The 25548-nt window shown below is 33.2% G+C and overlaps 2 protein-coding genes and 1 pseudogene across 3 annotated transcripts in view; all 3 read right to left on the bottom strand.

The window, feature by feature from the left end:
- Positions 1–20902, bottom strand: part of LOC119604226 — a 34027-nt pseudogene extending 13125 nt beyond the window's left edge.
- Positions 1–25335, bottom strand: part of LOC119604222 (sodium-coupled monocarboxylate transporter 1-like) — a 28537-nt gene extending 3202 nt beyond the window's left edge. Inside the window, exons 1-3 of one of the 2 annotated variants that reach the window (XM_037956706.1) lie at positions 25198–25335; positions 20849–21661; positions 13262–13422 (exon numbers count right to left, since the gene is read on the bottom strand). The gene's annotated coding sequence lies outside the window, so the exon portion shown is untranslated. Of the gene's footprint in view, positions 1–13261; positions 13423–20848; positions 21662–25197 lie in introns of those variants that run through there. The other variant, XM_037956707.1, reaches the window with a different exon arrangement.
- On the bottom strand, positions 98–6454 carry LOC119604225 (sodium-coupled monocarboxylate transporter 2-like). Its single transcript, XM_037956709.1, has 13 exons — positions 6398–6454; positions 4703–4857; positions 4383–4632; positions 3933–4316; positions 3677–3864; positions 3401–3617; positions 1854–1919; positions 1667–1786; positions 1451–1605; positions 1146–1395; positions 714–1088; positions 486–655; positions 98–427 (listed from the first exon to the last, which is right to left on the bottom strand). Exons 1-13 carry the CDS (start codon positions 6452–6454, stop codon positions 136–138), a joined length of 2679 nt encoding a protein of 892 aa, XP_037812637.1. The 3' UTR covers positions 98–135.
- Positions 25336–25548: the final 213 nt, after the last annotated feature.

Raw genomic sequence — 25548 nt, 5'->3', positions numbered from 1 at the left:
TTATAAGGAAAACCAACCAGCACCAGATATGTATATATACATCGACATATATACAGACACCACACCACTTTAAAACATAACAAGAAAAAAAATGATATTTTAAGATTTTTCATTAAGTTCATTTCGCTTTATTTATTATTCTACTTTATCTAAAGAATGTTTTCTAACAGCGATATCTTGTTCGAAATCTACACTATATAGAGGCTCTTTTTCTTTCAAATCCTGTACATCAGTCATAACAATAGTTTCTTTGGGAATTTCAGGGAAATATTTACGTATCACAGGCGATATGAGATCATGATTAATATCTTCAGCTTTGGAGCGACCAAAAAATAAACACGCTATATTAGATACCACACAACCAATAATGCCACCCATACCGGTATACCACATAAAGGATAGATGGTAAATATTGCGTTCAGAGGGTCTAAAATGAAGAAATATATTAAAAAATGTGTATGTATTTAAGGTTATAGAAAACTTACGTATAATTGTGGCGCTCCCAATAGGTGGCATTATCATAGCCATAAGTACAGCCTTCTACAGAAATGGGCAATTTGGGATGTCTTATCTCACCACTCATTTGACCCATTTGGGCCTGTATACAAATCCAGCCAAGGGTTATAAAGGAGACTAGGCCACCCAGTAAACAGCTCTAGTAGATTAAAGGGAAACAGTTATAAACTAATTTTTTTTTTTTTTTTCTAATTTACCTTTTGATTAATCCAGGGCATACAAATGCCGGTAGTATAAAAGCCTAATATAGGGCCCATGGTCACAGCACCCATCATGGTGGCCAGCTGCAAAACGGTGCCCATCTTTTCCACCAACAAGACCATGGGTATACAGCTTAAACCAAAAAATGCCACTATAAATCTTAAGAGAAAAGCATTTTGTTTTTCACTTAAGTTAACAAAAGGTTTCACCAAATCCTCGGAAATAACACAGGCCATGGAATTTAAACCAGTAGACAAAGAGCTCAAAGCAGCACTAAAGACACCGGCTACAAAAAGTCCTGGCAAACCGGGTATCGAACCCAATATACGCATTACCAATATGGTGGGCAATTGATCATCAGCTTTGGCCAACTATTAAAGGAGAGAATGGTAATTTTAAAATCGAGAGAGTGTAATTATTGGTCTTACCTTGGTGCTTAAAGGATCACAATCATAATAGGTGGCATAGGTCAATAGGCCCATATAACAGCAACAAAACAATAAAAACATCAGTAAAATGGTGAATAAAATCAAACACTGCTTTACTTTACCCGTATCGGGTAAAGACATGAAACGTTGTAAAGACATTTGATTAACATCATTCGATTGGATCTTATGTAAAACACTGCCTATTAAAATGGCGGACCAGGACAAACGCACAGTAGGATCCCAGGAAGCTCTATAAATTAAACGTAATAAAGTAAAAGTATCACTTTAATAGAACACTTTCTTACGTGGGAAATATCAAACGTCCTCCCTCTAAGTTTCTATCTACAACTTCCACCAAACCACCCAAATCCAAAGTACCTTTAATGCAAATCGTCAAAATAGTACCATACATAACAAAACTTTGTACAGCATCGGTCCAAACCACAGCTTTCAAGCCACCCTTTAAACATAAATACAAATTTTATTCCATATATGCAGATCCATTCTGTTCTAAAACTCACCACACAGGTGTAAAATGTACACACTATACACACCACAGGTGTAATGGTGTGCACTCCCAGACCACTAACTTGACTAAAAGTCAAAGCAGGCACATACATGGCTACCGGTAGATATAAGATCTTTTGAAAAAGTTAAAAAAAAATATTTTAGATTAAATTTTATATTTTAACATATATTTCTACTTACCGTTCCCACTGTGAAGAGTATGGAACAAAAGTAACGTATAGACTTGCCAAAACGCATTTCAAAATACTTAAAATTGAAAAAATAAAATTTATAAAATTAATATATTTATTTAAGATATGAAATGTTGTTGTAATTACAATACATACGTGCTGTTGGCAGGCTTTTAGTGTAAAAAATATTAAACTGCAATAATTTCATTTCAAAACGTGCTTTTTTTGTGGATTTTTTTTTTCCTTAAACAAATTATAAAATTTTGTGGCCAAATCGTCATGCACTGCCACAGGCACTTAAAGGGTTAATATAATAATATAACATTTGTAATTATAGATCAAGTTCACTTTGTACCAAAAATAGGTTCCAGAGTTATAAATAACACCCCATTATCAATTTTAATATTCCAAATTAAAAAAATTTTTCTCCCCCTTCCCGGTTTAATTTCCTACACGCAATTTTCCATCTTTGATTTTGACACTAACAAAACAATAACAATACACAGAGCTTCATACGTAACATTTTGTTCTGTTTTGTTGTCTCGGTTTTATGCTCATATCCTCATTATTTATGGACCGATTTAGCTGATTTTATATAGCGATCTTCTCGAAAGCTTGTCTGACAAAATTATTGAAGATATGGATCATGAAGATATCGTTGGGTCTTCAGAAAATGGATTTCCACAAACATAAAGATGGACAGACGGACATAGTTTAATCTTATCCGTTATCTATAAGGATCCAAAATATATATAGAATCGAAAAATTATATTGTAGATATATCCTTCTCACGAAGGTGATAAAACGAGTCAGGGATAGAAGATTAAGTATGATGTAAAATGGGACTTCTGTTGGGATTTCTGAAAATGGAAAGACGGACAGACAGACATAGTTTAAACTAATCCACTATCTATAAGAATTCAGAATATATATAGAGTCGGAAAATGATGTTGAAGAAACTACAAACGGAATGATAAACTTCTATTTTCCCTTCTCACGAAGGTGAAGGGTATAAAACGAGTCAGGGATGGAAGATTGAGTATAACGTAAAATCACGAAAATATTGTGGGCCTTCAGAAAATGGATTTCAACAAACATACAGACGGACCGACAGACAGAAAGAAGGATTTAGTTTAATCAAATCCGCTATCTATAAGGATTCAGAATATATATACAGTCCGAAAATTATATAGAAGAAATTGCAAACGGAATGATAAACCCTTCTCACAAAGGTGAAGGGTATAAAACGAGTCAGGGATGGAAGATTAAGTATGATGTAAAATTAAAAAAAATAATAATTTTAAAAACATAAATTCATAAAAAATTTAAAAAAATAATTAAAAATAAATTTAATATCTCCCACTTTCTCACAACTCCCGAAACTTTTAAAAAAAATTGCATTTATATATACTAATAACAAAAACATTTATTACTCTCCCCAAAAGAGAGTAGAATTCTAACATAAATAAAACAATAATTAAAGAATAAAATATTCATTCTAACAAATCAATCATTATAATCTTTTGAAGATTTTAAGTCACTTTTCAAGTCGAATACAATCACAGGCTTTTCTTCTTTTTCGACAGTTTCATATTCTTTCGATTTGATGAAACGACGTATGCAGGGAGCAAACAGTTTACGATTCATTTTAGACACATCATTGTGTCCATAGATAAAGATGGCCAAATGGGCAAAGATCATGGAGACGGCACAACCAACAGCGGTATAATAGGTGAAAGACATGGTGTAAATGTACTGGGCAAATGTTTTTGTACTGAAACAAAAAAATGCTATAAAATAAGAAAAAAAGTTCAGAATAACTTAATAATTTACCTAGTTTCTACTGTATCTGTAATGGTTTTATTGGCTAAAGTATACAAAGGTTCAAAATCATAAGTACATCCCTCAGTGGAGACAGGTTTTTCAGCATAAACTAATTCTCCCGTAGCCAAGGCCACTTGACCTCTTACACAGATCCAGCTCATGACAGCGAAGGAAATTACACAACCAGAAATGGCAGTCTAGATAGAATATTAAAAGTAAATATATAAACTAATTTGTATTTATGCAAATCGATCGAACTTAATACCCTTGAATTAATCCAGGGCATTAAAAGACCCATTAAGAATAAACTTAGCAAGGGACCACCGGTCACCGAAGACAAAGTGGCTGATAACTGTAGAACAGCATGACCTAAATATTCCACCACAAACACCAAAGCCACACTCAACACACCCACAAACACTACGATCAAACGCATTATAATGGCGGTTTGACTTTCAGTCAAGGCCGTCTTGCGATAAGGTTTAATATAATCCTCCAAGAATACAGCAGCCAATGAGTTAAGACCAGTTGATAGAGAACTAAGAGCCGCACTAAAGACACCAGCCACAAATAGGCCAGCCATACCGGGTAAAAATTCCAAGGTTTTCATAACCATCAAAGGCACCAATTGATCCTTGGCTTTAGCTAACTGTTAAAGTGAAAAACTATATCAATAACAAAATTTTTAAGTAACAAACAAAACATTCAAACTTACTTGTGTAGTCACAGGATCACAATCATAATAATTGGCAAATATCAAGAGACCATTATAGAAAGTGAACACATGCACCAATATTACACCCAAAGTATAAATTATACAGGCCTGTTTGGCCTCTTTTACGGAGGGTACCGACAAATAACGCTGCACAATCACCTGATTACCGCAACTAACCTGGGTAAACCACAAAGTAGTGCCCAACAGCATGGACAATATGGAGGTACGAGCTGTGGGATCCCAAGTCATTCTAAATGAAAACAAAGGGATTTATATGCAATAATTCTTCTTAAAGTTAATTCATTTAAAAATAAACTTACTCTGGTAATTCAATACGTCCAGTATTCCAATTCCTCTCAAATACAACATCAAAACCACCAACATCAATGGTTCCCTTAATTATGACAAAGACAATAGAACCGATCATAATCACTGTTTGAATGACATCGGTCCAAATGACAGCTTTAAGGCCACCCTGTAAAGAATAATGTGTCTTAAAAACTGAACTATAAATGAACTGAAACTGAACTAGAAATGAAATACAACTGAACTAGAACTGAACTAGAACTGAACTAGAACTGAACTAGAACTGAACTAGAACTGAACTAGAACTGAACTAGAACTGAACTAGAACTGAACTAGAACTGAACTAGAACTGAACTAGAACTGAAACTAGAACTGAAACTAGAACTGAACTAGAACTAACTAGAACTGAACTAGAACTGAACTAGAACTGAACTAACTAGAACTGAACTAGAACTAGAACTAGAACTGAACTAGAACTGAACTAGAACTGAACTAGAACTGAACTAGAACTGAACTAGAACTGAACTAGAAACTGAACTAGAACTGAAACTAGAACTGAACTAGAACTGAACTAGAACTGAACTAGAACTGAACTAGAACTGAACTAGAACTGAACTAGAACTGAACTAGAACTGAACTAGAACTGAACTAGAACTGAACTAGAACTGAACTAGAACTGAACTAGAACTGAACTAGAACTGAACTAGAACTGAACTAGAACTGAACTAGAACTGAACTAGAAACTGAACTAGAACTGAACTAGAACTGACACTAGAACTGAACTAGAACTGAACTAGAACTGAACTAGAACTGAACTAGAACTGAACTAGAACTGAACTGAACTAGAACTGAACTAGAACTGAACTAGAACTGAACTAGAACTGAACTAGACTGAACTAGAACTGAACTAGAACTGAACTAGAACTGACACTAGAAACTGAACTAGAACTGAACTAGAACTGAACTAGAAACTGAACTAGAACTGAACTAGAACTGAACTAGAACTGAACTAGAACTGAACTAGGAACTGAACTGAACTAGAACTGAACTAGAACTGAACTAGAAACTGAACTAGAACTGAACTAGAACTGAACTAGAACTGAACTAGAACTGAACTAGAACTGACTAGAAACTGAACTACAATCTGAACTAAAACCTGAACTACAACTGAACTACAAACTGAACTACAACTGAACTAGAACTAGGCTAGGATAAAACATGGTAAACAAGTTCAACGTACCACACATGTATAGAACATGCACACCAAACATATACCGGTGTTATAATATGAATATTGACGCCAGTTACTGAAAACAAAACCAAAAGGAAATGACCATTAAAAAAAATAACTCAAAGAAAAATTCTTTTAAAATGATAAAACAGAAATGCTTTACTTTACCTTGATTGAACGCCAATGCTGGTACATAAATCACTATGGGCAACCAAATAAGCTGAACGAATGTAAACCAGTCAGCCCATTACAACACCCACACATACATCCACCATCATAAAAAGTAAAATACCATTGAATAGTTAAGGTTTCGTACCGTTTCATACATTCCGCCGGATATGGAATTGTTAGCAGTTGTTTTCGATAAAGAATTTTAGTAAAAAGTAGAAAAGAGAGAAAAAGAAAAAAAGGAGAAACAAACAATTAAATAGCTTTATTCACAATAAGCAATAGAAAAGTTCAATTGAAAATTACTCACCGTGCCGATGGAGAAAAGTATGGAGCCCATTAAACGTATTGTTTTACCGAAACGCATTTCGAAGTACTGTAAAATATTATGTATGTTTTGTGTTACAATTATTTCTCAAACATATTTCTTTGTTTTCTTTTTTTTTAGAACAACTTAAATTAAAAGGAACAAATAGAAGGAAATTGCACTTAAACCGAAGTTAAACGTTATTTTTTTTTTTTTAAACATTGTTTAAAAGTTATTTCAAAACGTTAGAGAAGGAAATCGAGTGTTTTATATTTATTCAACAAATATAAATTACAAAGTTTATGTTATACAACTGAATAGTAACTGAACTTGAAACGAACTAGATCTTATCAGGAACTGAACTAGAATTGAGTAATAATTGACTAAAAAACTTTAATAGAACTGAACTAGAACTGAACTAGAACTGACTAGACTGAACTAACTGAACTAGAACTGAACTAGAACTGAACTAGAACTGAACTAGAACTGAACTAGAACTGAACTAGAACTGAACTAGAACTGAACTAGAACTGAACTAGAACTGAACTAGAACTGAACTGAACTAGAACTGAACTAGAACTGAGACTGAACTAGAACTGAACTAGAACTGAACTAGAACTGAACTAGAACTGAACTAGAACTGAACTAGAACTGAACTAGAACTGAACTAGAACTGAACTAGAACTGAACTAGAACTGAACTAGAACTGAACTAGAACTGAACTAGAACTGAACTAGAACTGAACTAGAACTGAACTAGAACTGAACTAGAACTGAACTAGAACTGAACTAGAACTGAACTAGAACTGAACTAGAACTGAACTAGAACTGAACTAGAACTGAACTAGAACTGAACTAGAACTGAACTAGAACTGAACTAGAACTGAACTAGAACTGAACTAGAACTGAACTAGAACTGAACTAGAACTGAACTAGAACTGAACTAGAACTGAACTAGAACTGAACTAGAACTGAATTTAAACTTAACTAGGACTGAGCTAGAACTGAACTAGAACTGAACTAGAACTGAACTAGAACTGAACTAGAATGAACTAGAACTGAACTAGAACTGAACTAGAACTGAAAGAACTGAACTAGAACTGAACTAGAACTGAACTAGAACTGAACTAACTAGAACTGAACTAGAACTGAACTAGAAACTGAACTAGAACTGAACTAGAACTGAACTAGAACTGAACTAGAACTGAACTAGAACTGAACTAGAACTGAACTAGAAACTGAACTAGAACTGAACTAGAACTGAACTAGAACTGAACTAGAACTGAACTAGACTGACTAGACTGAACTAAACTTAACTAGGAACTGAGCTAGAACTGAACTAGAACTGAGCTAGAACTGAACTAGAACTGAACTAGAACTGAACTAGAACTGAACTAGAAACTGAACTGAAACTGAACTAGAACTGAACTAGAACTGAACTAGAACTAGAACTGAACTAGAACTGAACTAGAACTGAACTAGAACCTGAACTAGAACTGAACTAGAACTGAACTAGAACTGAACTAGAACTGAACTAGAACTGAACTAGAAACTGAACTAACTAGAACTGACTAGAACTGAACTAGAACTGAACTAGAACTGAACTAGAACTGAACTAGAACTGAACTAGAACTGAACTAGAACTGAACTAGAACTGAACCTGAACTAGAACTGAACTAGAACTGAACTAGAACTGAACTAGAACTGAACTAGAACTGAACTAGAACTGAACTAGAACTGAACTAGAACTGAACTAGAACTGAACTAGAACTGAACTAGAACTGAACTAGAACTGAACTAGAACTGAACTAGAACTGACTAGAACTGAACTAGAACTGACTAGAACTGAACTAGAACTGAACTAGAACTGAACTAGAACTAAACTAGAACTGAACTAGAACTGAACTAGAACTGAACTAGAACTGAACTAGAACTGAACTAGAACTGAACTAGAACTGAACTAGAACTGAACTAGAACTAGAACTGAACTAGAACTGAACTAGAACTGAACTAGAACTAAACTAGAACTGAACTAGAACTGAACTAGAACTGAACTAGAACTGAAACTAGAACTGAACTAGAAACTGAACTAGAACTGAACCAGAACTGAACTAGAACTGAACTAGAACTGAACTAGAACTGAACTAGAACTGAACTAAAACTGAACTAGAACTGAACTAGAACTGAATTTAAACTTAACTAGGACTGAACTAGAACTGAACTAGAACTGAACTAGAACTGAACTAGAACTGAACTAGAACTGAACTAGAACTGAACTAGAACTGAACTAGAACTAAACTAGAACTGAACTAAAACTTAACTAGGACTGAAGTAGAACTGATCTAGAATTTAACTAGAATTGAATTAGATCTTAAATGGAACTCAAGAAGAGAGTTATTTCAATATTTAATTAAATAATGATTAAAACGCTACAAGAACAAATACAAATTGAAAAGAAGCCAAAATTGTGTACATTTTGCACATACATACATACTTTAGATTCTATTTAATCGTGTTTTAAGTTGAATTTGCATTAAATATATTAATCAATTATTGAAAAAAAAATTAAATAGAAGACACAAAAAATCCCACAAAATAAACATTAATTTTACTCTAGGGAATACTTGGTTGTTTTTTCTCCGCTACTAAGAGTATATAAATCTAATATACAACGTTCTAATAAAAATAAATCAAATAGAAAATATACAGTATAAAAAATCGTTTAAAATAATTTCAATTCCCTATACTACACATCACTTGACGATGTTGATGATAATGAAGAAAGTCATGTTTTCAATGGTGGAGCTGTTGAATTAGATGATAATAATGTACAACGATGACGAAGAATGATGATAATGATTCTCAAAAAGAATCTCAAAGTTCATCGTCAAGTTCATGTCAATGTACTGCTGCCTGCGCCAGCCGCAGCCAACAAATCGACAGCTGATAATAAAAGCAGACGTTTAGGGGTAAAGAAACAACAATATTTTTTTGTTTTCAAAAAGAAATCACAAGAAATATTGTATAAATATAAAAAAAATTTATAAATTAAATATAAACAAATACCACTCAAAGGTTTTACATTTAAAGCTGTTATATACAAATATAAATAAAAAATGTGCAAAAAAAAGCATAATAAAATAATAAAGAAAATATAATTATTTAAATAATATCATATTTTTTTAAATACAATTAGCTATTGGAAGCGTTTTTCAAAGTGCCACATGTATGTCTTTAAGAAAAAAGTGTATGTAAATATATACAGATATGCAAAAAAAAAAAAATCAAAAAAGCAAATATACAAGCCAATTATTTTTTAAAGCCAATTAAACAAATATGAAGCAAAATTTAAAGTCGTGTATGAACGACTTTTGTATACTCTAACACCAAATTACGATCTGAAGCTTCTTTTTTATTACTTATTTAAGGAACTACAAAAAGCTCTGAACTGAAACTGATCGTGAAATGATACAAAAACTTAAACTGAACTAGAACTGAACTAGAACTAGAACTGAACTAGAACTGTACAAGAACTGGACTAGAACTGATCTGGAACTGAACTAGAACTGAACTAGAACTGAACTAGAACTGAACTACGAACTAGACTAGAACTGAACTAGAACTGAACTAGAACTGAACTAGAACTGAACTAGAACTGAACTAGAACTGAACTAGAACTGAACTAGAACTGAACTAGAACTGAACTAGAACTGAACTAGAACTGAACTAGAACTGAACTAGAACTGAACTAGAACTGAACTAGAACTGAACTAGAACTGAACTAGAACTGAACTAGAACTGAAACTAGAACTGAACTAGAACTGAACTAGAACTAGAACTGAACTAGAACTGAACTAGAACTGAACTAGAACTGAACTAAAACTGAACTAGAATCTGAACTAGAACTGAACTAGAACTGAACTAGAACTGAACTAGAACTGAACTAGAACTGAACTAGAACTGAACTAGAAACTGAACTAGAACTGAACTAGAACTGAACTAGAACTGAACTAGAACTGAACTAGAACTGAACTAAAAACTGAACTAGAACTGAACTAGAACTGAACTAGAAGTGAACTAGAACTGAACTATAACTAGAACTAGAACGACTGAACTAGAACTGACTAGAACTGAACGAGAACTGAACTAGAACTGAACTAGAACTGAACTAGAACTGAACTAGAACTGAACTAGAACTGAACTAGAACTGAACTAGAAACTGAACTAGAACTGAACTAGAACTGAACTAGAACTGAACTAGAACTAGAACTGAACTAGAACTGAACTAGAACTGAACTAGAACTGAACTAGAACTGAACTAGAACTGAACTAGAACTGAACTAGAACTGAACTAGAACTGAACTAGAACTGAACTAGAACTGAACTAGAACTGAACTAGAACTGAACTAGAACTGAACTAGAACTGAACTAGAACTGAACTAGAACTGAACTAGAACTGAACTAGAAGTGAACTAGAACTGAACTAGAACTGAACTAGACTGAACTAGAACTGAACTAGAACTGAACTAGAACTGAACTAGAACTGAACTAGAACTGAACTAGAACTGAACTAGAACTGAACTAGAACTGAACTAGAACTGAACTAGAACTGAACTAGAACTGAACTAGAACTGAACTAGAACTGAACTAGAACTGAACTAGAACTGAACTAGAACTGAACTAGAACTGAACTAGAACTGAACTAGAACTGAACGAACTGAACTAGAACTGAACTAGAACTGAACTAGAACTGAACTAGAACTGAACTAGAACTGAACTAGAACTGAACTAGAACTGAACTAGAACTGAACTAGAACTGACTAGAACTGAACTAGAACTGAACTAGAACTGAACTAGAACTAGAACTGAACTAGAACTGAACTAGAACTGAACTAGAACTGAACTAGAACTGAACTAGAACTGAACTAGAACTGAACTAGAACTGAACTAGAACTGAACTAGAACTGAACTAGAACTGAACTAGAACTGAACTAGAACTGAACTAGAACTGAACTAGAACTGAACTAGAACTGAACTAGAACTGAACTAGAACTGAACTAGAACTGAACTAACTGAACTAGAACTGAACTAGAACTGAACTAGAACTGAATTTAAACTTAACTAGGACTGAACTAGAACTGAACTAGAACTGAACTAGAACTGAACTAGAACTGAACTAGAACTGAACTAGAACTGAACTAGAACTGAACTAGAACTGAACTAGAACTGAACTAGAAACTGAACTAGAACTGAACTAGAACTGAACTAGAACTGAACTAGAAGTGAACTAGAACTGAACTAGAACTGAACTAGAGCTGAACTAGAACTGAACTAGAACTGAACTAGAACTGAACTAGAACTGAACTGAACTAGAACTGAACTAGAACTGAACTAGAACTGAACTAGAACTGAACTAGAAGTGAACTAGAAGTGAACTAGAACTGAACTAGAACTGAACTAGAACTGAACTAGAACTGAACTAGAACTGAACTAGAACTGAACTAGAACTGAACTAGAACTGAACTAGAACTGAAACTAGAACTGAACTAGAACTGAACTAGAACTGAACTAGAACTGAACTAGAACTGAACTAGAACTGAACTAGAACTGAACTAGAACTGAACTAGAACTGAACTAGAATGAACTAGAACTGAACTAGAACTGAACTAGAACTGAACTAGAACTGAACTAGAACTGAACTAGAACTGAACTAGAACTGAACTAGAACTGAACTAGAACTGAACTAGAACTGAACTAGAACTGAACTAGAACTGAACTAGAACTAGAACTGAACTAGAACTGAACTAGGACTGAACTAGAACTGAACTAGAACTGAACTAGAACTGAACTAGAACTGAACTAGAACTGAACTAGAACTGAACTAGAAACTGAACTAGAACTGAACTAGAACTGAACTAGAACTGAACTAGAACTGAACTAGAACTGAACTAGAACTGAACTAGAACTGAACTAGAACTGAACTAGAACTGAACTAGAACTAGAACTGAACTAGAACTGAATTTAAACTTAACTAGGACTGAACTAGAACTGAACTAGAACTGAACTAGAACTGAACTAGAACTGAACTAGAACTGAACTAGAACTGAACTGGAACTGAACTAGAACTGAACTAGAACTGAACTAGAACTGAATTTAAACTTAACTAGGACTGAACTAGAACTGAACTAGAACTGAACTGAACTGAACTAGAACTGAATTTAAACTTAACTAGGACTGAACTAGAACTGAACTAGAACTGAACTAGAACTGAACTAGAACTGAACTAGAACTGAACTAGAACTGAACTAGAACTGAACTAGAACTGAACTAGAACTGAACTAGAACTGAACTAGAACTAAACTAGAACTGAACTAGAACTGAACTAAACTAGAACTGAACTAGAACTGAACTAGAACTGAACTAGAACTGAACTAGAACTGAACTAGAACTGAACTAGAACTGAACTAGAACTGAACTAGAACTGAACTAGAACTGAACTAGAACTGAACTAGAACTGAACTAGAACTGAACTATAACTAAACTAGAACTAAACTAAACTAAACTAAACTACAACTGAATTAGTCCTGAACTAGAACTGAGCTTAACTGTAGCTGAATTTAAGGAACCCTTAAATTACAGTTTTGTAATTACGTCACAAATTATACAGAACAACTGGACAGATTTGATTAAATTAAGATCATAAGATTTGTTATATACTGCTTTTTTAGTGTTTCAAAATCTTCAGTTTTGGTGTAGGGTAGGGTATATAAATTTAAATATAGCAAGCAAAAAAACTACAACAATATAAACAATTAAAATGAGCATTTCTTTTCGCTGAATTTATAAAAAGAAATTGTGCTTCACTTACCTCATACGTCGATGTCAATTGTAAATTACAGAAAAACGGGCAAGAAGATGTACCACGAAATGACGCCAGACAATGCCAATGTCACTAAGATGAAAGCATATTGGGTACCATAAACATAAATCTCGGTGGATGTACCCAACAGGGAGATGCCAGAAACGAAACTGGAATAAAAGAAAATTATAGATAATTAAGGGATTTCTTTTAGCGGTATTTTTATAGAATGAGATAAAAGTAATGAAATGTTAGTCTAAGAATGTTAGCTAAAGTTATTAAACTGAGTGGAATAATTGCGAAAAAATCAAAACAAATTCCATGGAAATCAGGTGTTAAGGGAAGGAGAGTTTTTTAGATGTTACCTTTATGAAGAAAACAATTTTCTTTTAAAATATTTTTAAATATAATTAAAAAAAAACATAATTTTTTAGTACATAAACGAATTAGTTGAAAAAAAAAAGCCATCACAGTATGTAATTCTTTATTTCCTTGAATTGTTTAGAAAAATGTTCATAAAACTATTTAATTTTGTCACGTTTTCAAAATAGCATTTGAAATAATTTCAAGAAAAATAGAATAATAACATATTTGCATAGCATGATATCTCGCATTATTCTTTCTATTTTTATACACCATCATTCGACTCCCAATAGAACAAACTCACTCTACAAATGCAATAAAAACCAAGAAAATCCTTGGGCAAATTCTACAAAATTTTAGGCACCAAAAAAGTATGAAAACAAAAAAACATTAAAGCAAAATTTACAAACGTTTAAAAAAACTGCTCAACAGTAATTAGAATTCCAAACACGTTAGTTGAATTTCAAAAAATATTTTCTTTATTTATATATAGAAATATATATTTCTTTATTCCTCTTGTAAACCTTTTTTAAATTGTGTTGAGATTTTAAATATTTCTATTTGTTTTTTAGACCCTTAAAGACGTCTTTGTTTCTCTTCGAAAGGTCATTCGAAGTTATTTAATGAATGAAAGTAATAATGAACGTTTAAAGCAATAAAATGAATAAAGACCAAATTTTTAAAAGAATGAGAAAACAGACTTAATAAAGGTGAAAAATAATTATGTGTATAAAACAATACTGTATTTTATCTTTCCCCACAAAAAATACCATAGATCCTGAAACGGAACACTTTAGTTAACTCATTTAACACTGATGTCAGAAATACAACTGATCAAAAGCTGGAACATCTAGAACAGAACTGAACTAGAACTGAACTAGAACTGAACTAGAACTGAACTAGAACTGAACTAGAACTGAACTAGAACTGAACTAGAACGAACTAGAACTGAACTAGAACTGAACTAGAACTGAACTAGAACTGAACTAGAACTGAACTAGAACTGAACTAGAACTGAACTAGAACTGAACTAGAACTGAACTAGAACTGAACTAGAACTGAACTAAACTGAACTAGAACTGAACTAGAACTGAACTAGAACTGAACTAGAACTGAACTAGAACTGAACTAGAACTGACTAGAACTGAACTAGAACTGAACTAGAACTGAACTAGAACTGAACTAGAACTGAACTAGAACTGAACTAGAACTGAACTAGAACTGAACTAGAACTGAACTAGAACTGAACTAGAACTGAACTAGAACTGAACTAGAACTGAACTAGAACTGAACTAGAACTGAACTAGAACTGAACTAGAACTGAACTAGAACTGAACTAGAAACTGAACTAGAACTGAACTAGAACTGAACTAGAACTGACTAGAACTGAACTAGAACTGAACTAGAACTAGAACTGAACTAGAACTGAACTAGAACTGAACTAGAACTGAACTAAAACTGAACTAGAACTGAACTGAACTGAACTAGAACTGAACTAGAACTGAACTAGAACTGAACTAGAACTGAACTAGAACTGAACTAGAACTGAACTAGAACTGAACTAGAACTGAACTAGAACTGAACTAGAACTGAACTAAAACTGAACTAGAACTGAACTAGAACTGAACTAGAAGTGAACTAGAACTGAACTAGAACTGAACTAGAACTGAACTAGAACTGAACTAGAACTGAACTAGAACTGAACTAGAACTGAACTAGAACTGAACTAGAACTGAACTAGAACTGAACTAGAACTGAACTAGAACTGAACTAGAACTGAACTAGAACTGAACTAGAACTGAACTAGAACTGAACTAGAACTGAACTAGAACTGAACTAGAACTGAACCAGAACTGAACTAGAACTGAACTAGAACTGAACTAGAACTGAACTAGAACTGAACTAGAACTGAACTAGACTGAACTAGAACTGAACTAGAACTGAACTAGAACTGAACTAGAACTGAACTAGAACTGAACTAGAAACTGAACTAGAACTGAACTAGAACTGAACTAGAACTGAACTAGAACTGAACTAGAACTGAACTAGAACTGAACTAGAACTGAACTAGAACTGAACTAGAACTGAACTAGAACTGAACTAGAACTGAACTAAAACTGAACTAGAACTGAACTAGAACTGAACTAGAACTGAACTAGAACTGAACTAGAACTGAATTAGAACTGAACTAGAACTAAACTAGAACTGAACTAGAATGAACTAGAACTGAACTAGAACTGAACTAGAACTGAACTAGAACTGAACTAAAACTGAACTAGAACTGAACTGGTAATAAACTTGGAGTAAACTAGAACTTAACTACAGCTGAGCTAGAACTGAAATAGGATAAATCGATTTGACTAAAATATTCGGCTTCGGTTTTATATATTACTAATTTGTCCCGTATTCTTTGAAATTCTTCAATATGTTTAAGTTAATAAAAAATATTTAACACTTGTACAATTTCAATTCCAAATTATTAACACAAATTGAAAAAGATTTTTTCCTTAAGTAGGTATTGTATGACATTCACGTACCAAACACAATGAAGTTAAATCAAATTGCCTAAACCAAGGTACAATGACCCCTTTTACAGAATAGCTGTTGTGAGGTTTATATTAATATACATTTGAATTAAAAATTTCTTCTACCACATAGACCTGTCTATAGTTCTTTTTTTCCAGCCTTTAGGTCATTAAAGTTATTTGCACATTATATTTGGGTTTTTCTAGTTTTTTTGCAGTATTTTTTTTCAAAAATATTAACAACAATTTACATTTGTTATAGAAGAAAATGTTTGCTGTTTGTTTGATTATGCCCGTAATTTGGTGTGTAAACGAAAAGTTTTTTATTTTATGTGTGTTTAGTAGGTCCTTTTCCTATACCCTTAGTTAATAATTTTATTTCGTAGAAATCTGTTTGTGGGATTTCGGTTTGAGGTTTTGTTTTGCTAATAAAAATAATATAATAAACTTGACCCTGACCATGAAATCTGTTTGAGAGAGCAAAACAAACAAAAAAAGAACACGACACTTAACCAGACTTATTTATAAAAAGTCCTGACCATTATTGGCCCTAATAAATTACCTCCATACATACAAATAAATTGCAAAAAAAATGGACAAACAAAACAAACTTGCATAAAATTTAACACTTAGTAAATTTATTTTAACTTAAGGCAAAATAAATTTGTTTGTTTATTTATAAGCGTATAATGAAAAACCACAGCACAGGGCAACAAAGATATTTGGGCCTAAAAGTGAATTCATTGAAAATTTGCTCCGAATGAAGGACGTTTATTTTAGTTTGAACTATTGTTGAGTTCTAGTTCAATTCTAGTTCAGTTCTAGTTCAGTTCTAGTTCAGTTCTAGTTCAGTTCTAGTTCAGTTTCTAGTTCAGTTTCTAGTTCAGTTCTAGTTCAGTTCTAGTTCAGTTCTAGTTCAGTTCTAGTTCAGTTCTTTAGTCAGTTCTAGTTCAGTTCTAGTTCAGTTCTAGTTCAGTTCTAGTTCAGTTCTAGTTCAGTTCTAGTTCAGTTCTAGTTCAGTTCTAGTTCAGTTCTAGTTCAGTTCTAGTTCAGTTCTAGTTCAGTTCTAGTTCAGTTCTAGTTCAGTTCTAGTTCAGTTCTAATTCAGTTCTAGTTCAGTTCTAGTTCAGTTCTAGTTCAGTTCTAGTTCAGTTCTAGTTCAGTTCTAGTTAAGTTCTAGTTCAGTTCTAGTTCAGTTCTAGTTCAGTTCTAGTTCAGTTCTAGTTCAGTTCTAGTTCAGTTCTAGTTCAGTTCTAGTTCAGTTCTAGTTCAGTTCTAGTTCAGTTCTAGTTCAGTTCTAGTTCAGTTCTAGTTCAGTTCTAGTTCGGTTCTAGTTCAGTTCTAGTTCAGTTCTAGTTCTAGTTCAGTTCTAGTTCAGTTCTAGTTCAGTTCTAGTTCAGTTCTAGTTCAGTTCTAGTGCAGTTCTAGTTCAGTTCTAGTTTAGTTCTAGTTCAGTTCTAGTTCAGTTCTAGTTCAGTTCTAGTTCAGTTCTAGTTCAGTTCTAGTTCAGTTCTAGTTCAGTTCTAGTTCAGTTCTAGTTCAGTTCTAGTTCAGTTCTAGTTCAGTTCTAGTTCAGTTCTAGTTCAGTTCTAGTTCAGTTCTAGTTCAGTTCTAGTTCAGTTCTAGTTCAGTTCTAGTTCAGTTCTAGTTCAGTTCTAGTTCAGTTCTAGTTCAGTTCTAGTTCAGTTCTAGTTCAGTTCTAGTTCAGTTCTAGTTCAGTTCTAGTTCAGTTCTAGTTCAGTTCTAGTTCAGTTCTAGTTCAGTTCTAGTTCAGTTCTAGTTCAGTTCTAGTTCAGTTTAGTTCAGTTCTAGTTCAGTTCTAGTTCAGTTCTAGTTCAGTTCTAGTTCAGTTCTAGTTCAGTTCTAGTTCAGTTCTAGTTCAGTTCTAGTTCAGTTCTAGTTCAGTTCTAGTTCAGTTCTAGTTCAGTTCTAGTTCAGTTCTAGTTCAGTTCTAGTTCAGATCTAGTTCAGTTCTAGTTCAGTTCTAGTTCAGTTCTAGTTCAGTTCTAGTTCAGTTCTAGTTCAGTTCTAGTTCAGTTCTAGTTCAGTTCTAGTTCAGTTCTAGTTCAGTTCTAGTTCAGTTCTAGTTCAGTTCTAGTTCAGTTCTAGTTCAGTTCTAGTTCAGTTCTAGTTCAGTTCTAGTTCAGTTCCAGTTCAGTTCTAGTTCAGTTCTAGTTCAGTTCTAGTTCAGTCTAGTTCAGTTCTAGTGCAGTTCTAGTTCAGTTCTAGTTCAGTTCTAGTTCAGTTCTAGTGCAGTTCTAGTTCAGTTCTAGTTCAGTTCTAGTGCAGTTCTAGTTCAGTTCTAGTTCAGTTCTAGTTCAGTTCTATCTACTCCAAAGCTTGTTTAGTTCCAATTAAATGTTACACTGTGTACACAACATCATCATCATTATTTACTTTGTCCAGAGCCATTCCAATAAATATTTTCTCAGTGATTTTCACACTCTTAAATGTGTAAATTATTATGTGTGGCTGTCGGTATTATGCAGGTCTCTGGAGCAATTTGCTGGCCAGTCTCATCGACTTGACTGACTTATTATGGTTTTGATGTTTGGTCTGTTTTTTATTTATATTCTTCATCTTATTATGACGACGATGATGGTGATAATGATGCTGTTGTCATTTTATAAATTAACATTTGTCAAAAAGTCCACATAATTTTTTTTTTACAAAAATTTTATTAAAAACGCAATATGGGCGCTAGTAAATTTGCACAATGGGAATATAAAGTTTTTTCGTTTAATTTTCTTTTCTTTTGTAAATGAGTTTTAAATTGTCATTTAATGGAATTTTTCATTACTTTTACAACTTATGCAGCGGCATAGGTATATAATTGAAATTTTTTATTGACAGTGTTGAGGAAAAAAGTTTTATTATACAGAATATGTAAGAGAAAGATGTATTTGTGTTACAAAAAGAAAGTAATTTTTAATAAGAAAGAAATTTGTTAAAAAAAACTAAATATAAAATCCGATTGACAATTCCTTGGAGTAAATATTTAGACGATTTACAATGCAGCTAATTTAACTACATGTGTCATTTCAATGAGAGATAATAAATCCAATGTAAGTGATTTATGAATAAAATACTTTAGGGAATAAAACTTTTAGCTTAATGAAGGAAATGTAGGTCCAGGTTTTTAATAAAAATTAAACTAGAACTGAACTGCAACTTAACTAGAATGAAACTTGACTGACTTAGAACTAAAATAGAACTGAACTAGAACTAAACTAAAACTGAACTAGAATTGAACTAGAACTGAACTAGAACTGAACTAGAACTGAACTAGAACTGAACTAGAACTGAACTAGAACTGAACTAGAACTGAACTAGAACTGAACTAGAACTGAACTGAACTAGAACTGAACTAGAACTGAACTAGAACTGAACTAGAACTGAACTAGAACTGAACTAGAACTGAACTAGAACTGAACTAGAACTGAACTAGAACTGAACTAGAACTGAACTAGAACTGAACTAGAACTGAACTAGAACTGAACTAGAACTGAACTAGAACTGAACTAGAACTGAACTAGAACTGAACTAGAACTGAACTAGAACTGAACTAGAACTGAACTAGAACTGAACTAGAACTGAACTGAACTGAACTAGAACTGAACTAGAACTGAACTAGAACTGAACTAGAACTGAACTAGAACTGAACTAGAACTGAACTAGAACTGAACTAGAACTGAACTAGAACTGAACTAGAACTGAACTAGAACTGAACTAGAACTGAACTAGAACTGAACTAGAACTGAACTAGAACTGAACTAGAACTGAACTAGAACTGAACTAGAACTGAACTAGAACTGAATAGAACTGAACGAACTGAACTAGAACTGAACTAGAACTGAACTAGAACTGAACTAGAACTGAACTAGAACTGAACTAGAACTGAACTAGAACTGAACTAGAACTGAACTAGAATGAACTAGAACTGAACTAGAACTGAACTAGAACTGAACTAGAACTGAACTAGAACTGAACTAGAACTGAACTAGAACTGAACTAGAACTGAACTAGAACTGAACTAGAACTGAACTAGAACTGAACTAGAACTGAACTAGAACTGAACTAGAACTGAACTAGAACTGAACTAGAACTGAACTAGAACTGAACTAGAACTGAACTAGAACTGAACTAGAACTGAACTAGAACTGAACTAGAACTGAACTAGAACTGAACTAGAACTGAACTAGAACTGAACTAGAACTGAACTAGAACTGAACTAGAACTGAACTAGAACTGAACTAGAACTGAACTAGAACTGAACTAGAACTGAACTAGAACTGAACTAGAACTGAACTAGAACTGAACTAGAACTGAACTAGAACTGAACTAGAACTGAACTAGAACTGAACTAGAACTGAACTAGAACTGAACTAAACTGAACTAGAACTGAACTACTGAACTAGAACTGAACTAGAACTGAACTAGAAACTGACTAGAACTGAACTAGAACTGAACTAGAACTGAACTAGAACTGAACTAGAACTGAACTGGAACAGGATCTGAACTAAAACAAAACTAGAACTGAAATTTTTCCCATTCAAACTGCACCAACCTAATGTAATATGTATGTATATATAAATTATTAATAAGAGCTGATAAATCAACACTTTATTAAGCAGACCAAAGTAATGTAACAAATTAAAATGTCGTTAAAGCAAGAAAGAAAAACAAATTGATTGAAAGAAAAACGTACCTGGCTACCAAAGATAAAGATACTGGAAACACTTTCATCTTACGACCACCTACCAAGTAATCCAATGCCTCTGAGCACGACGTTTTTCCATATTTGGTTGTTTCTTTTTCTTCTTTTCGATAAAAACCAAAATAGAAAACCAATACCGGCACAAACGATTAACATCAAAACAAAAACACAATAGTCCATCACACGAAATGTTGCAGGGATGTACTTAAGTCAGAAACATTAAGGATTTTCTCTCCGTCTTCATGATGAGAAGTGGGGAGAGGAAACGGATGGCATTGCTGATGACGATGATGATGATGATGTTGGGCTTGAAGTGCTGATATATTTTTGATGTTGTGGTGGAATCAATTTTTGTTGCTTGTGTCGTAGTGGTGGTAATTAAGTTTACATTGTTTCCTTTATATTGACATAGTTGTTGCAACTAGTTTTTCAGTCAGTTGTTGTACTGCTGCTCATTTTACTTTCTCGAAATGTTGTTGTAAGTTTATTAAATTCAATTTGTTTCTTTTCAGTGAACTTCTTCGAGGAGGTTGTTCTACTTGGCGTTTCTTTCTATGGCTGTAGATGTAAAGTGCTGTTTCCTGCTGTGTCTGTTGACATTTATGTCGGTCTCCCCTTTATCTTCCCTTGATTTTACTTAATTAAGTTTTGTTGAATATTGAGTTTTCTTTTGCTGTTTTTATTCACATTTAAAATCGGTTTTTATTTCTACATATCTAAACAAATTCACTGGACTTTTCTTTTTTGTTGTTGCTGTATTTGTATTAATTCTATATTGTGATTTTCTCTTTTTTCTATTAAGATCTGTATCGATTTTTATTGAATTATTTTTTTTTTAATTTTTTTTCTTGTTTTTTTGTTTGTATTAAATTAGAGGCTTTGTAGCCCTTAATTTAATTGTATTTCACTTGAATTAATTTAATTTGGAATTTTATTATATATTTATATTAATGAAAATGGCACAATATAAAATTTTTATTAAAATTTGATTTTTTTGGGGAGACATTAAATTAATTTAAAATCATTTTAAAAGGAAATTTAATAAAATACAAAGGGGGTCTTTATAACAAAATTAGCATTTTTATTGAAAATAATTTCTAATTTATTAGTTTTACCAACTCCAAAGGAAGATACAATTGGTGGTATTAAAAAGTATAGAATTTGGAAAGAAGATTTTAAAACTGAACTAGAACTGAACTAGAACAGAACTAGAACTGAACTAGAACTGAACTAGAACTGAACTAGAACAGAACTAGAACAGAACTAGAACAGAACTAGAACTGCACTAGAACTGAACTAGAACTGAACTAGAACTGAACTAGATCTGAACTAGAACAGAACTAGAACAGAACTAGAACAGAACTAGAACTGAACTAGAACTGAACTAGAACTGCACTAGAACTGAACTAGAACTGAACTAGAACTGAACTAGAACTGAACTTGAACTGAAGTAGAACTGAACTAGAACTGAACTAGAACTGAACTAGAACTGAACTAGAACTGAACTAGAACTGAACTAGAACTGAACTAGAACTGAACTAGAACTGAACTAGAACTGAACTAGAACTGAACTAGAACTGAACTAGAACTGAACTAGAACTGAACTAGAACTGAACTAGAACTGAACTAGAACTGAACTAGAACTGAACTAGAACTGAACTAGAACTGAACTAGAACTGAACTAGAACTGAACTAGAACTGAACTAGAACTGAACTAGAACTGAACTAGAACTGAACTAGAACTGAACTAGAACTGAACTAGAACTGAACTAGAACTGAACTAGAACTGAACTAGAACTGAACTAGAACTGAACTAGAACTGAACTAGAACTGAACTAGAACTGAACTAAACTGAACTAGAACTGAACTAGAACTAGAACTGAACTAGAACTAGAACTGAACTAGAACTAGAACTAGAACTGAACTAGAACTGAACTAGAACTGAACTAGAACTGAACTAGAACTGAACTAGAACTGCACTAGAACTGAACTAGAACTGAACTAGAACTGAACTAGAACTGAACTAGAACTGAACTAGAACTGAACTAGAACTGAACTAGAACTGAACTAGAACTGAACTAGAACTGAACTAGAACTGAACTAGAACTGAACTAGAACTGAACTAGAACTGAACTAGAACTGAACTAGAACTGAACTAGAACTGAACTAGAACTGAACTAGAACTGAACTAGAACTGAACTAGAACTGAACTAGAACTGAACTAGAACTGAACTAGAACTGAACTAGAACTGAACTAGAACTGAACTAGAACTGAACTAGAACTGAACTAGAACTGAACTAGAACTGAACTAGAACTGAACTAGAACTGAACTAGAACTGAACTAGAACTGAACTAGAACTGAACTAGAACTGAACTAGAACTGAACTAGAACTGAACTAGAACTGAACTAGAACTGAACTAGAACTGAACTAGAACTGAACTAGAACTGAACTAGAACTGAACTAGAACTGAACTAGAACTGAACTAGAACTGAACTAGAACTGAACTAGAACTGAACTAGAACTGAACTAGAACTGAACTAGAACTGAACTAGAACTGAACTAGAACTGAACTAGAACTGAACTAGAACTGAACTAGAACTGACTAGAACTGAACTAGAACTGAACTAGAACTGAACTAGAACTGAACTAGAACTGAACTAGAACTGAACTAGAACTGAACTAGAACTGAACTAGAACTGTACTAGAACTGAACTAGAACTGAACTAGAACTGAACTAGATCTGAACTAGAACTGAACTAGAACTGAACTAGAACTAAACTAGAACTGAACTAGAACTGAACTAGAACTGAACTAGAACTGAACTAGAACTGAACTAGAACTGAACTAGAACTGAACTAGAACTGAACTAGAACTGAACTAGAACTGAACTAGAACTGAACTAGAACTGAACTAGAACTGAACTAGAACTGAACTAGAACTGAACTAGAACTGAACTAGAACTGAACTAGAACTGAACTAGAACTGAACTAGAACTGAACTAGAACTGAACTAGAACTGAACTAGAACTGAACTAGAACTGAACTAGAACTGAACTAGAACTGAACTAGAACTGAACTAGAACTGAACTAGAACTGAACTAGAACTGAACTAGAACTGAACTAGAACTGAACTAGAACTGAACTAGAACTGAACTAGAACTGAACTAGAACTGAACTAGAACTGAACTAGAACTGAACTAGAACTGAACTAGAACTGAACTAGAACTGAACTAGAACTGAACTAGAACTGAACTAGAACTGAACTAGAACTGAACTAGAACTGAACTAGAACTGAACTAGAACTGAACTAGAACTGAACTAGAACTGAACTAGAACTGAACTAGAACTGAACTAGAACTGAACTACTGAACTAGAACTGAACTAGAACTGAACTAGAACTGAACTAGAACTGAACTAGAACTGAACTAGAACTGAACTAGAACTGAACTAGAACTGAACTAGAACTGAACTAGAACTGAACTAGAACTGAACTAGAACTGAACTAGAACTGAACTAGAACTGAACTAGAACTGAACTAGAACTGAACTAGAACTGAACTAGAACTGAACTAGAACTAGAACTAGAACTGAACTAGAACTAGAACTGAACTAGAACTGAACTAGAACTGAACTAGAACTGAACTAGAACTGAACTAGAACTGAACTAGAACTGAACTAGAACTGAACTAGAACTGAACTAGAACTGAACTAGAACTGAACTAGAACTGAACTAGAACTGAACTAGAACTGAACTAGAACTGAACTAGAACTGAACTAGACTGAACTAGAACTGAACTAGAACTGAACTAGAACTGAACTAGAACTGAACTAGAACTGAACTAGAACTGAACTAGAACTGAACTAGAACTGAACTAGAACTGAACTAGAACTGAACTAGAACTGAACTAGAACTGAACTAGAACTGAACTAGAACTGAACTAGAACTGAACTACAACTGAACTAGAACTGAACTAGAACTGAACTAGAACTGAACTAGAACTGAACTAGAACTAGAACTGAACTAGAACTAGAACTGAACTAGAACTGGAACTAAACTAGAACTGATCTAATAATGAATATAAAAAAAAGGTATAAAATTCGAATCGTTTGCAGTATTTACAAAATGTCTATAAGATCTCCCTTAAATTAATTCAAGTTACAACAATTATTCGAATAATTAAAATAATTTGTTTGTTTAATTTTATATAAAAATTTTCTTATTATTTTCTAGATTTCATTTCGTTTTATTTTAAAAACAATAACTTCACTAAAGGATTTTCACAGGATAATAATTTTTTAAATATTTTTTTTTTATTTTTTAAAAAACAATAACACCAACCCGTCAAGAATGGAGAAAAAACACGACGTTTAGTGGACACGAACTTTACATAGAAATTTTCGACCAACACTCTTTAACCGCATCCGCACTTCACAAGTTCATGTCATGAACCAACGATCGGTCGTAAGTAACTGAAATTCTTTCTAATTTGCAACAAAGACAAAATGAAGATAGAATTCAGAAAAATGTTTTTTTTTCAAAAAACACACATCAAATAAATCTTTAGAACATTATTATTTCTTTATGCTTTATTACAACAAGTACAGTTAAAAAATGCTACAGATCGACAGACATACAAAAAAGCAGATAGATAGAGAGTCGTCAGACAGATAAATCTGATCGTCATGTCAA

This window comes from Lucilia sericata, unplaced genomic scaffold, assembly GCF_015586225.1.
Source record: "Lucilia sericata isolate MDLA Ls3-8-SP2 unplaced genomic scaffold, ASM1558622v1 Contig000371F_arrow, whole genome shotgun sequence".
Taxonomy (NCBI): Eukaryota; Metazoa; Arthropoda; class Insecta; order Diptera; family Calliphoridae; genus Lucilia; species Lucilia sericata.
The sequence above is the reverse complement of the archived record's forward strand: the minus strand, read 5'-3'. Positions and strand labels throughout refer to the sequence as shown.